Source organism: Cuculus canorus, chromosome 1 (genome assembly GCF_017976375.1).
Source record: "Cuculus canorus isolate bCucCan1 chromosome 1, bCucCan1.pri, whole genome shotgun sequence".
Taxonomy (NCBI): Eukaryota; Metazoa; Chordata; class Aves; order Cuculiformes; family Cuculidae; genus Cuculus; species Cuculus canorus.
The window spans coordinates 135,110,521-135,123,275 of NC_071401.1; the positions used below are offsets into that span (position 1 = coordinate 135,110,521).

At 39.9% G+C, this 12,755-nt stretch overlaps 1 protein-coding gene across 1 annotated transcript in view; it reads right to left on the reverse strand.

The window, feature by feature from the left end:
- The window catches only part of BMAL2 (basic helix-loop-helix ARNT like 2), a 36,664-nt gene extending 24,870 nt beyond the window's left edge, over window positions 1-11,794 (reverse strand). Inside the window, exons 1-3 of the mRNA XM_054062998.1 lie at window positions 11,622-11,794; window positions 1,443-1,590; window positions 101-136 (exon numbers count right to left, since the gene is read on the reverse strand). Coding sequence (XP_053918973.1) covers window positions 101-136; window positions 1,443-1,590; window positions 11,622-11,682 — 245 coding nt within the window. The 5' untranslated portion in view covers window positions 11,683-11,794. The remainder of the gene's footprint in view (window positions 1-100; window positions 137-1,442; window positions 1,591-11,621) is intronic.
- Between the last annotated feature and the right edge of the window lie 961 nt (window positions 11,795-12,755).

The following is a 12,755-nucleotide window of genomic DNA, read 5'->3' on the forward strand; positions in this document are numbered from 1 at the left end:
TTAGACAAAACATTCCTTAAGGCAAACCACATAACTCATTTAGCTAAACAGGAAAACATGACGCGTATAGGACTGAAAACAGAAACAAATTCACATGTACCTTTTCTGAGGATCACCATCAACTTCAACTGTATCCCTGCAGAAATAGGTAATAAAGTAAGCCAAAAAGTAGTTTGAAGCATAAAAAGATGACTTGATATACCCAGTAGAAAAAATATTTCAGTGGGAATCCCACAGGATTAGTTATTTTTAGCAAGAACATTAGTTTTTAGAAACGAATTACTAGTTCTTATAAAATACTACTTTTTCAGGTAATATTTCAACTTGAACACGGAATTTTTTTATGACAAAAACTTCAGGAAATCAGAGAGAGATCCAGATTTCAGGGAAACACTGTTGAGGAACCAGCCCTTTTACTGAACTGGGTAAAGTCCACAAGCACTACTGAAAAAGAATAGAGACTTTTTTTCAGAAACTAATGTATTTCTGGAGTTTTCAGTGATCTATACGATACACTTGAATCTCCCAAGCTGACAATTATATCAATCTCCACAGTATGGTCATACTCTGTAGATCAATGGAATATATATGGAAGAAGCAGGGATTTTAGAGAATTGCTTAAATAACAACAAATACATGTAAATTTTCTACCCCCCTCCTTTTTAAAAGGTGGGTTTTCCACACTAGTTTGCAGATGTTTGTAACGCACTAGATCTGCAGGTCAACGTTTGTACCTGACTTCTGCATGTTTAACACAGCTTTGAATAGGTCACTATAAAAACAATTCTTTTTCTATGCAAATTATTATTATTTGGTTAACTGGCATCTATTCGGCAGCTATAAAAGAGGAGAAAACAGTTGGCAGTATCACATCAGTAGTCAAGTATGACCCACTTAAAAAGACTGAGTACTACTGTAGGAAGATCCTCAATTTTAGGTCACAGATCTGTCTGGACATTTAAGTAAATGGCTGCCCTGGTCATTACAGAAGCAGGTCTGATTCCCTAGTTCTAGATCAGAGAGCTTAACTAGTAATCTTGTTTCATGCTTGAAGGTGATATTCTAGTGCACTTGTGAGACTTCAAGCAAATTAGTAACAATTTGCTGCAAAGTAAACTTGCCTTTAGAAACAGGCAAAGAAGGGAAAAAAAAAAAAAAAAAAGAAAATAGTTAGGATTGAAATTTCAGCATGAGACACGTCACCCAGACACTTCAGGCCAGGAAATGGCATTACAGAATCCTGAATATATCCTTTAGATTTAAGTATTACTTTTTTCCTACTTTTAATAACTCGAGACTGTCAAAAAATGCATTCGGAACAAATTGTAACAAGTAACGGTAATAAATAAAGGAAAGAGGATTAGAGGGTTACCATGTTGTACAAGTAAAGAGATGAATGTCTCAAATTTATGTTGAGACACATACAGAGTTGATTTACTTACTGGTTATCCGAATCACTTCCTTTGCGCTTCCTTGGAATCTCAGCCACAGAAGTGTTGAAAGAGGTGGTTGTAGCAGGCTTAGTTACTGGATTCATGAGGCTGGGGACTCCAGAAGCAATGCACGAGTTTCCATCTATTGAGAAATTATCTGTGAATGAGAAAAAAAGCTCATTGTCCAGTAATTGTTATGCAAACATTCTGATTTTCATTTGGAAAAAAAAATTGTCTGTGGTGGCTTCTATGCCTCTGACAAAAAACAAAGGTTGCACTGCTACAACTTAAGTACAGAAAAAAAGCACATTGTCTTCCTAGAGTCCTGTAAGGATCTCATCAACCCAGTCAACACACCAATGTAATATAAAATGCACCTATTCTCTTCCTCACACAGCCTCGGCAAACTACACTTAAATCCCCAAGCACCTCAAACATCCTGCCGCAAAACCACCAAATGTAGCATTAGTTAACAGATCAAAATACTGCAACCAACAACAAATTCAACTTAAATAACACATTCAACTAAATATCCCTTTAAACAAGCTGGACATTAAAAAAATGAAAGCTTGCCATAGCAATGTTTCTGAGATAAAATCTATAATTACACATTATGTCAGTGATGTAAATTGGAAGTCTTGAAAGCTTGACAAGTTCTACCTCATAGTACCCTTCACAAATCTCCTCTTAAGGAAAACTGTTTTTTTTCTGTGAGGGACAGAAGAGAATTCACAAGTCAAAACAGTCCTAGCAACCTGCTGGGAAAGGAAAACTGCCTCCAGGAATATCACACTTTTTCTATCTCAATGCAAAGCTATCACAAAGAATCACGTAGTTGATGCTTAAGTAAATAATCAGAATTAACTCTGTTCCAGCAAATCTAGGCACTCCTTTAGGCTTCCTGTGCTAATGGGGAAAGTATCCTAAGTGATACATCTAGGAAAAATAAAGAATAAACTCCATGAAGGGACAGATGAAGAATTGAGAGAGGTCATTTAAGGAAGTGAGCATGTCCTACTTTTAGCAGGAAGCAAAACCCAATATGGGTACTTTCAAAATCTAGCAAGGAGAAAAATGGATACTTCACTGTGAGGGGATTTATTTTTTTTTTTTAGCATTTGTGAATGACAGGTAAAAGTGTGTAAAATAAACGATACACAGTGTATGTTTTTTTTCTCCCTAGGTGTAAGTATATCTTACACCAGAAAAATTACCTCCTAGGTTCTCATTTTCTGTTGGAATATTACTGCAGAGAATTAAACGAAAATAGGCTAATACATGAACAACAGCTTGCCTGGTCTTCCACTAATCCTCTCTCTATCAAGTCAGACTACCCAGAGTCAGCCCCTGTTTTATTTTAGAAAGCTCTTTAACTCATTAAGTCACGTAGGAAGTTCCAAAAAAAAAAAAAAAAGAGGTAGAAACTCAAAGAATCAGCAGATACTTTACAAATAAGTAACAGCTTTTGGGTATCTGTAATACAAAAAAATTGGTCACTTCAAATACATAACATATCTAAGTTAGGGATATTAAAAATATAGTAAAAGAAATTACTTCATAAATACTACAAGGGTACAAATGGTAGATATTTGAAATATTTTTATGATCAATCATCACCTCATAATAGCATCATTTTATATTTCTACTGTAAGTTTTTACAATTATAAAACAAACTAAACCCTCCAACAATTCCAAAAGAATTCTTTATTTATAAAGAGTAGTTTTAACTCAGTTAGATAATAGCACCCTATAATTACTAGAATAAATTACTTAAGTATAATCAAACTTAATGAATATTCATGAAAGAGTGCTTCAACTAAACAGAAACCTACATGTATCGAAGACAAGAATGCATTCAGCACAACAGATCCTTTAGTCCTGTAACAAAGCAGGACAGAACAGACCCACTGACCTAAATACTCCTTTGCACACAGATCGCCAGCCTGCTTTCTAAACCATTTCCCTTTAAAGAAACAAAATGAGATGCACCACTTACAGTTTTTTCAGTTTATACTTCATATTATCAAAATAACTACTATTTTTTCCTCACACTCAAGTAACAAATTCTGAATATTGCACTTATCTCCTCTACACTTCCTGACAACACCCTTTTTTCTCTTACCTAAGAAAACAAAAATGTTTTAAATTATCAGCAATAACAACCTATTAAGAACTTCTACCCTACAATTTTTAGGTGATAAATTGAATCCTAAATACTATCACTGAGACAAACTAAATGCCATGTTCAATACCATCCAACTATAACTTCAGTAAGATAGATGGTTGATCTTAGACAAAAATATAGGGCTAAGAATCTGTATTAATCCCTGACATGTACAGCATATATTCTTTATATATATTCTTTAAGATTCTCAAAACAAAACCCCAAATGCAATGCAAAAGAAAATAAATAGGAAAATATTAATACATTCAAAGCTTCAGAACTACTAAACTTAGCAGAAAACTAATTATTTGGAATCTAACAGGCAAGAGCAAATTTTTTTAATACCTACTACTGAATGAGAAGCAGACCAAAACTGTTCATAAAGCTACGTCAGTCTTGAGAAATCAGTAAGAACGCTTTAAAATAATCTCTTAGGGCCCTATAATAGCTATCATTATGATACTAAGTGATTCCAAGGTGCTTACACTCTCCCTGAAGAGTGTCTTAATCTCATGTAATCTGTGATGAAAGATTTCTTTATTTCCCTGGCTATACCACTTTGGGAGAGAGAGACACAGATTTAAAAATCTTTGGGTTCACAAAGAGAATGAGCTAGAATGCACCCCAATAACCAGGGTGTGCTTCTATGATAGGAAAAAGCTGGATTCTTATTCTCCATTTGTGCACCTGGCTACATTTCTAATATTTTCAATTTCTGTGAACATCTTCGTACCATTAGCATCAAAACCAAGCACCCCTAAGAAAATATGAAGCAAAACTAAACCTTTCCCAATTTCACAGCACTTTTGATCCACAAAAAGTAATACTCAGAAAGACCATTCTTTATTAGAAGTTAATTTTCCTGGAAAATAGATACCATTAGTCAATTTTTAAACTACTAGAAACAATTTAATTCAACTAGAGTTATTTTGTTTTACTACCCCAACAGCTATTACTGCCACTAATGTGGTTTGCAAGTCCTTTAAGATCACTGAGTCCAACCATTGATCCAGCCCTGCTAAGTCCACTACCTAGACCGCGTCCCCAAGTATGACACCTATTCCTCTTTTAAACACTTCCAGGGATGTTGACTAAACCACCTCCCTGGGCAGGTTATCCCAATGCTTGACAACCCTCCAGTAAAGAAATTCCTCCTAACATCCAAAGTAAATCTCCCCTGGTGCATCTTAAAGCCATTTCTCCTTGTCCTGTCACTACCTATCAGGGAGGAGAGACCAACCTTCACCTCGCTATAACCTCCTTTTAGGCAGATGGTAGTTGTAGAAAGCAATAAGGTCTCCTCTCAGTCTCCTTTTCTCCAGACTGAACAACCCCAGCTCCCTTGGCTGCTCCCCATAAAGCTTGTGCCCTGAACCCTTCACCAGATTTGTTGCCCTTCTCTAGTGTTTGGCTCTCACTGTTAAGCATATATGCTTACCTGTATTAAAAATAAAAAGTAATTTAGAAGTACATTATTATGCATATCGGGACAGATGAAAGTAATACTGAAAAAAACCCCTACTATAATAATACTCTCTGTGAAAAAGCAAAGACCATCCAAAGATTACAAACACACCATATGAAAAATAGCTCATTCCTAGTAAATGTATTAGAAATAAAAATCTGTAATTTTAACACTAACTTTAGTATACTTTATAATCAGGCAAACACAGTAGTTATGGAATGGTTATCAACATATACTGTTCACATCAATATCAAGACCATGCCCTACTGAACTACAACCTCTCTCATGTTTTTCTGCAAGCTAAAACAAACAAACAAAACAATTACAGTCCCCAACAGTGCTAGCAAGGAAGTGAACAACTGTAAATGAGCTACATGAAACTACTGTTTGGGGATGGGATACAAAGTATTGACATAGGAAATCATCTGTATTCCTGCTTTGAGCAAAGGTTCTGCATAAATCACATGCAACGCGTTAAGAAACAAGGTTTGGGAGACTTTTTACATTTTTCTAATTACTGACAATAATATCTAAAAAATATGTCACATTCCTGAGCTGTTTTCTCCACTAACAGTTCTATGGTTTTCAGTTCCTAAACAAACACAAGCTCTTAGAAAAGGCTTACTGCCAAACTCCACCACCCATAAAAAGTGGGATTCATCTGAACAAATAAAGATGTCCACATCTGAACTAGCCGTTCTAATCCCTCTTGGAGGGAAGATGACATTTCTGGGGTGATTCATCTTAACATAGAATAGATTCCTACAGTTGGCCAGATGAAATACAACATTTCTAGGGTGATTCATCTCAACCCAAAATAGATTCCTACAGTTGGCTAGATGAAAAATGGTCCAAACCTACCTCTATTCAGTAATTATACAAAGACCAAAGTAACTAGCTCAGACTTGGCCATCTACTCTGTAGACATCTAAAGATGCTATACAATTATGATGCAATTCTTAAAATGTAACAACCACAGACACACCTGTTGCATCACATGCAACAAGTTTAAGTCCGAGACAATCTTTCAAAATTACTGCCTTAATTACGCACTGTCACCTCACGACTCTCTCATCCCCTCTGTGAAAGGTTAGCTTATCCAGCTAGGTTTACTCCTCACAGGCTTTCCTAAAATACTACTTCTGATACTAAAGCTTTGTTTTGAATTTTTAGAATCAGTGAAATGAAATGATACAAGATATGCATATGCACTCAAAAAAATCAGCAGAAAAACACAAGTCATGTAAGTATTAATAAACTAATAAAAAGCTGTCAGTCAGCCCACATTCAGCCAGTTAAAAAAGAACATCAAAATCCATCTATCAGGACATCACAGCAAAATATGCTTGAAACAAAAAGTCAGTGAAAAAATACATTTATAAACTTATGGATGGCATTCTTCATAGTCTGGGAATAAATGTACACAACAGACTTGAGGAATTATTTTCTATGTTGCAGTTCTGCAGCTGCTTAAGTTAACAACGTGGTAACACCAGTACAACCTATCTAATAGGAAGGTGCTTTCCATCCAGCTTCCTATTTTGAAACACTTCTTCGCTTCTGCCAGAAAGTAAGAAGCTGCTTTGAATTCAAATATCTAAAGACCATGGATGCATTTTTCCTCAGTTCTGAACAAAAATTCTGCTAGAAGTTTTGAATAATCAGATTATTAAAATGTGCACTTTCCAAATGTATATTCCTGGCATGCAAAAAAAAAAACCTCTAGTGAGAAATTCAAGCTTTGACAAGTTTAAAGCAGTCAAAATTACTTTAGAAGTGATTGTAGTTAAAGCAGCACATCAGAGATCTTTATCCTAACTAGATGAGTTATTAAAACTGCAATCGAGTCACACAAGCTACTAGGCTCTGTCTACAGTAGTAAATACAATGGCACAACAGCAACAGGTCAGTAAAGAGAAGCAGCTGGTGAAGACGCCCGTGTTTCTAATTTGTAAGCAGGGAGCTCACGCTAAATCACATTTAGTCTGGTTCACTGGGCCAAAAATCCTTACAATGCATGTGTTTTAAAGCTGTCTGCAAACAAACCATTGGTTCAGTCCCTTATGTTTGGAGTTGGAAGCACGTTTGGTACGTGCCTGGAGTAGCACTAATCATGCCACAACAAAATTCTGGCTTAGTTTCTTCTGAAAGGAGTCTGGTTCATTTATATAAAAACTGCTCTGCAAACTCAATCAATGAGCAGTAAGTGGGAGTGCTGGGGATTCAATACAAACCAACGCTACTGCTCTGAACCAAAACACTAATGTGCACACAGCTACTCAGTACTTAACTGGATCTCCAGGTCTCAGTCCAAAGCACTTCGGACTGCAGTTATACAAAGAAGGAGAAATATCTATGCACACACACAAATCTGGGCACACAAGCAACCTAAATTTTCTAAACTAGGCTACTACTCAAGATGTCAAGTTGGATTGTTAAGTTTTGTCACAACTGATGTGCTAACTCATTTTTAAAAAAATATGTCTCTGATTATCTGAGGAATTACAAACATATCTATACATACAGCACAGACACAGAATAGCTATTGAGTCAAAAAATTTCAAATAACTCCATATCATGTAAATTGCTTTATTTCACTATGGAATAGTTGTTCTACAATTATTTTAATGAATTCTTACTGCAGATTTTCATTAGAGAATGAGAAAACTATATCTACATCCTACATGCATACACACAGCACTGTTTGTGGAAAAAGATTACAGGTGCTGTGATATACATCACTTGACAGGTCCTGCAGATCTGAACACCTATAAAACAACTGTGTTTTCTAAACAGGGTGAGAGTTGTATTAAATATTCTATTTATTTATGTTAGAGCTTTAAAATAGGCCATGAAAAGCACGTTCAGACTAGTTATAGCAAGTCTGGCATCCAGATCATAGCCCACATTATGCTCTCATTGAAAGCTGAGGCAACAATTTTCATTTGGGTTAGGCTGTGAAAACAGTAGAAATGTACTGTCTAACAGAGTTTTTCTCCCTCAAGTTTTATAAAGCAGAAGCAAGATACAGAGACTTCAATAATGAAGCCATCTTACGAACAACACTATGCAGAACAACACTCTTACAGGTTAAGTTAAGAAATTTGGCTTTGCTTTTAGTATCACAAAATGATGAAAGGAAAAATTATAATATCCTAAATTACAGAAATGTAAATCAAGCGTGAACACAGGCAACTGACTTTTTGCCATTTATCTTTACGTATTTTCACCACTCAGAAGTAGTCAAGAATCCCAACTTACCAAATAAATAACACATTTCCTTAGTAGATTTGAAACACCAAATATTTGACCAAACCTATTAGTGTATTAAAAAGCGCAACTGTAACTAGCTAATGAAAAGATACTACACAAGCTCTTGAAAGGCTACTCTGCTTTCCCAGTCACTCTCAGGCTCAAATCAGGTCGCTGATAGAGATCAAGAGTCTCGTATAACATAGTTCATTACTGAAGAAAAAATATACCTTTCCAGTCATGTATTGCTGATGGAGAGTAGCCATTTTCTCCTAAGTTTTTGATTCATATTATTGTAAAATGCTGATTTCCACCAAATCAGCAACTTCCACAGTTTTAGCTGGTCCCAATGTCCAAACAGGGAATTTTGTTGTCAACAGAGTATTCAAAATTATTCACTTCCCACAATCACTCACAAAATTATTTTCTTCTTATAACGAACTTGATTCTTAGTTGGTGTGAACTCTCCAGTTTATATTGGTTTTCATGACATGCAAGTATACCAACAACGTGCACATTCAAGTGAAAAAAACCTATTAAGTAGCTAAGCTTAGTTGGATCTATTCCACAAAACCCAACCTATTTTAATCTTTTAAAAAAAATGATTAAGAGAAAAAGACTGTTGCTTCAAAATCTGTTAGAACAGGTATAAAGACAGGTGACAGAAGAAACCAGGGAAGGGGGGCATCTTTCACAATAAAACATGACAGCCTATAGTTCATTGCTTTCCCAAATCTATTTCTGAATGAAAGTGTCTCCATATTTGGGATTTCCCTTATCATAATTTATTTCCTACCTTTACAGTATGTGGATGACAGCCTATGGTTCATTGCTTTCCCAAATCTATTTCTGAATGAAAGTGTCTCCATATTTGGGATTTCCCTTATCATAATTTATTTCCTACCTTTACAGTATGTGGATGATATAGAAACAATAAGTCCTTGTTTCAAACAATGTAACACACTGCAAAAATTCTAGCAAAACAGCCCATCACAAAAACTCACTTTGTTTCCAAACACTGGCCACTTGCTACAAAATTATACCAGTATTTAAACAACCAAGCAGCAGAGACAGAAAAATGTCAATGGCTCTTGACAACCAGTATGTTCATACACATCAAAACACGTGCAGAAAACAACAAGGACTAAACCTAGAAGAACTGGTGCTAACTAAACAGAACTGCAATGATGGCTTGAGAGATATGTTCACTTGTGTTTTTCAAAAATCCCATGCAAAACACTTGTTTCTTCTCAGAGAGGGGAAGCAACACACTCCTTTCAAAGGAGGAAAAGCACGAACAGCTGCTGGGTGTTTACAAGTATCCTTGTTTCAGTAGGAGAAACTTATGATTAAGAACAAGGAATATCAAACCTTGGCCACCATACAAGTGTTAGCATGCACACACACACACAGAGAAGCTAAAATCGCTACACCTAAATTATGTTTACCTAGAAAAAATATCATACTAGTGTATTAGGAACACATAAAAGGGCTGTGTGTACATCAGAAACCAAATGCTAGCTACTAAGGTAAAGAAACAAAAACATTTTTAGTCCACATCGTATCTGCATGGTGACACATCTGTAATAGTAATAAACAGAAGCCAAAGAGTGAACGTTACACTCAGGATTTATCTGTGAGTGCACAATATAACACCGTTGCACCCACCTTTGCTGAACTTTCATTGAAGAAATGGGTTAGCACCCTCCAAGCTCATACTCTGGGCTAGAGCTCACGCAGACAACACCATGAATTAACCCCACCACCACCACAGAATGACACTGGGACCATGACTGCGCCCTCAGAAAGGCTTTTCCTTTACACACAGTCTTGCGGCCACACACCCACGGGCATCAATCTCACAACAACAACAATCATGCAGGGCTCGTCAGTGCCGCAGCACAGAGGCAAACTGACAGACAGACTGACATACACACCCCACTCCACCCATACCTACGCTCGCCCCCCTTATATACACAGACAGAGTGCAATGCAGCACCCATGGCTGTTACCAATCTGCAAAATCTCTCCAGACAACATGTTTCAGCATTCTCAGTCCACAGAGTCAAAGTTTCTCCTTATATTCATAGGATCACCGAATTGCTAGCTTGGAAAAGATCTTTGAGATTATCAAGTCCAACTGTACCTTTCCCACCACTAAACCATATCCCTGAGCACCTCATCTACCCATCTTTTAAATACCTCCAAGGCCGGAGACCCTACCACCTATCTGGGCAGCCTGCTATGTTCAGTCTGAACATCTCATTTCAATTTATGCAGACTGTCTTTTATCCACTATGCACTTCCATGTGCAACCCAGCTTCATCTTATTGACAGCCTCAAATACAATTCCCTTTCACGATTAAAAAAAAAATCTAATAACAGCATACAAACATACAACTTCTTGCTACTACCCTGTGACTTTCATAAGGGCAAGGGAAGATTCTTAAGAGCTCTTACCCTGACATAAAGAATGGTTCTATAAGATTTCAGAAGAAACAACGGTAAAGGATACTGGAATAACAAAAATGGAGCAATTAAATGGATCAAGTAATACGTTAAGAGAAAAAATCCTCTCATAAAGGAGGAAAGGGCATGAAGGGGGCTACAAGAAGGCTGGGGAGGGGCTGTTTACAAAGGCTTGTAGTGATAGGACTACGGGCAATGGGTATGAACTGGAGAGGGGCAGATTTAGACTAGACATATAGAAGAATTTCTTCACGATGAGAGTGGTGAGGCACTGGCACAGGTTGTCCAGGGAAGCTGTGGCTGCCCCATCCCTGGGGGTGTTCAAGGCCAGGTTGGATGGGGCCTTGGGCAGCCTGATCTGGTGGAAAGTCTCGGAGTTAGAACTGAATGATCTTTAAGGTCTCTTACAACCCAAGCCATTCTATGATCGTATGACTATAAACTGCAGCCTCTTCAGTTGCAAAATAGTGAGGAAGAAAGAAATAAATAAGATGTTTAACTGATCAGTGGACGATTATGAGTTATAAATGGGATACAGCTCAGAAAAACGCCTACAGACAACGGGTGCTGCCCCACAGCTGCTGCCCAGTGGCTGCTCCCCACCTTCAATGCCCGCTACCCACCCACCCGCCCGCCGTCAGCACCTGCTGCTGCCCCGCTGCCCAACGGCCCCTGCCCAACGGCCCCTGCCCAGCACCTGCTGCTGCCCCGCTGCCCAACGGCCCCTGCCCAGCGCCTGCTGCTGCCCCGCTGCCCAACGGCCCCTGCCCAACGGCCCCTGCCCAGCGCCTGCTGCTGCCCCGCTGCCCAACGGCCCCTGCCCAACGGCCGCCCGCACCTTCCGCGCCGCGCCGCTCCTCCTCGGCGCCTTCGGCGCTCCCCGCTGCAGCCTCAGCCATGGCGGGCGGCCCCGCTCCGCGGCGCCCGGCGGCATGCAGGAGGTGAACTGAGGTGAGGAGGGAAACAGCCCGTCCCGCCGGCCCGGGGGTAGGGGTGGGGGCGGGGGGAAGGAGGGAGGGCTCACCGGCGTCCCGCCGGCCTCCCCCTGCGCTGGCACCGCCCCGGCAGCACCCCCACCCCTCCGGCCTCCCTCCTCCTCCCACTCCTGCCCACGGCGCGCGCGCGCGCTCGTCTCGCGAGGCTTGGCGGGAGGGGTGAGGCCGGCGCGCGCTTGGCCAGAGGGAGAGAGGAGGAGGTGGCCGGACGTGCTGGGTTCGAGTTGTCGGGGCGGGGGGGGGGGGCGGGAAGGGCTTAAAGTACATCAAGTCCCACCGTAAACCTCGCACTTGAGCCGTGAAGGGCGCTGCAGGGAAGCTGGGGAGGGACTTCTTACTAGGGCATGGAGTGATAGCGTGGCCAGCAGGTCGATTCTGCCCCTCTATACCTCTCTTGTGAGACCCCACCTGAAGTATTGTGTCCAGTTCTGGAACCCTCAGCATAAGAAGATATGGAGCTGTTGGAACGGGTCCAGAGGAGGGATGCAAGGAGGACCAGAGGGCTGGAGAACCTCCCATACGAGGACAGGCTGAGAGAGTTTGGGTTGTGCAGCCTGGAGAAGAGAAGGCTCCGAGGAGACCTTATAGTGACCTTTCAGTACCTGAAGGGGCTACAGGAAAGCTGCAGAGGGGGTGTTCACAAAGGCTTGTAGTGACAGCACAGAAGGCAATGGGTATAAACTGGAGAGGGGCAGATTTAGACTAGACATGAGGAGGAATTTCTTCATCATGAGAGTGGTGAGGCACTGGCACAGGTTACCCAGGGAAGCAGAGGCTGTCCCATCCCTGGAGGTGTTCAAGGCCAGGTTGGATGAAACTGAGCAACATAATCCAGTGGGAGGTGTCCATGCCCGTGGCAGGGAAGTTTAAACTAGGTTAAAGTCCCTTCCAACCCAAACCATTCTATGATTCTAAACCATATCCGCGAGCATGTCCCTTTTAAATACCTCCTGGTGTAGTGAGTCAACCACTTCCTT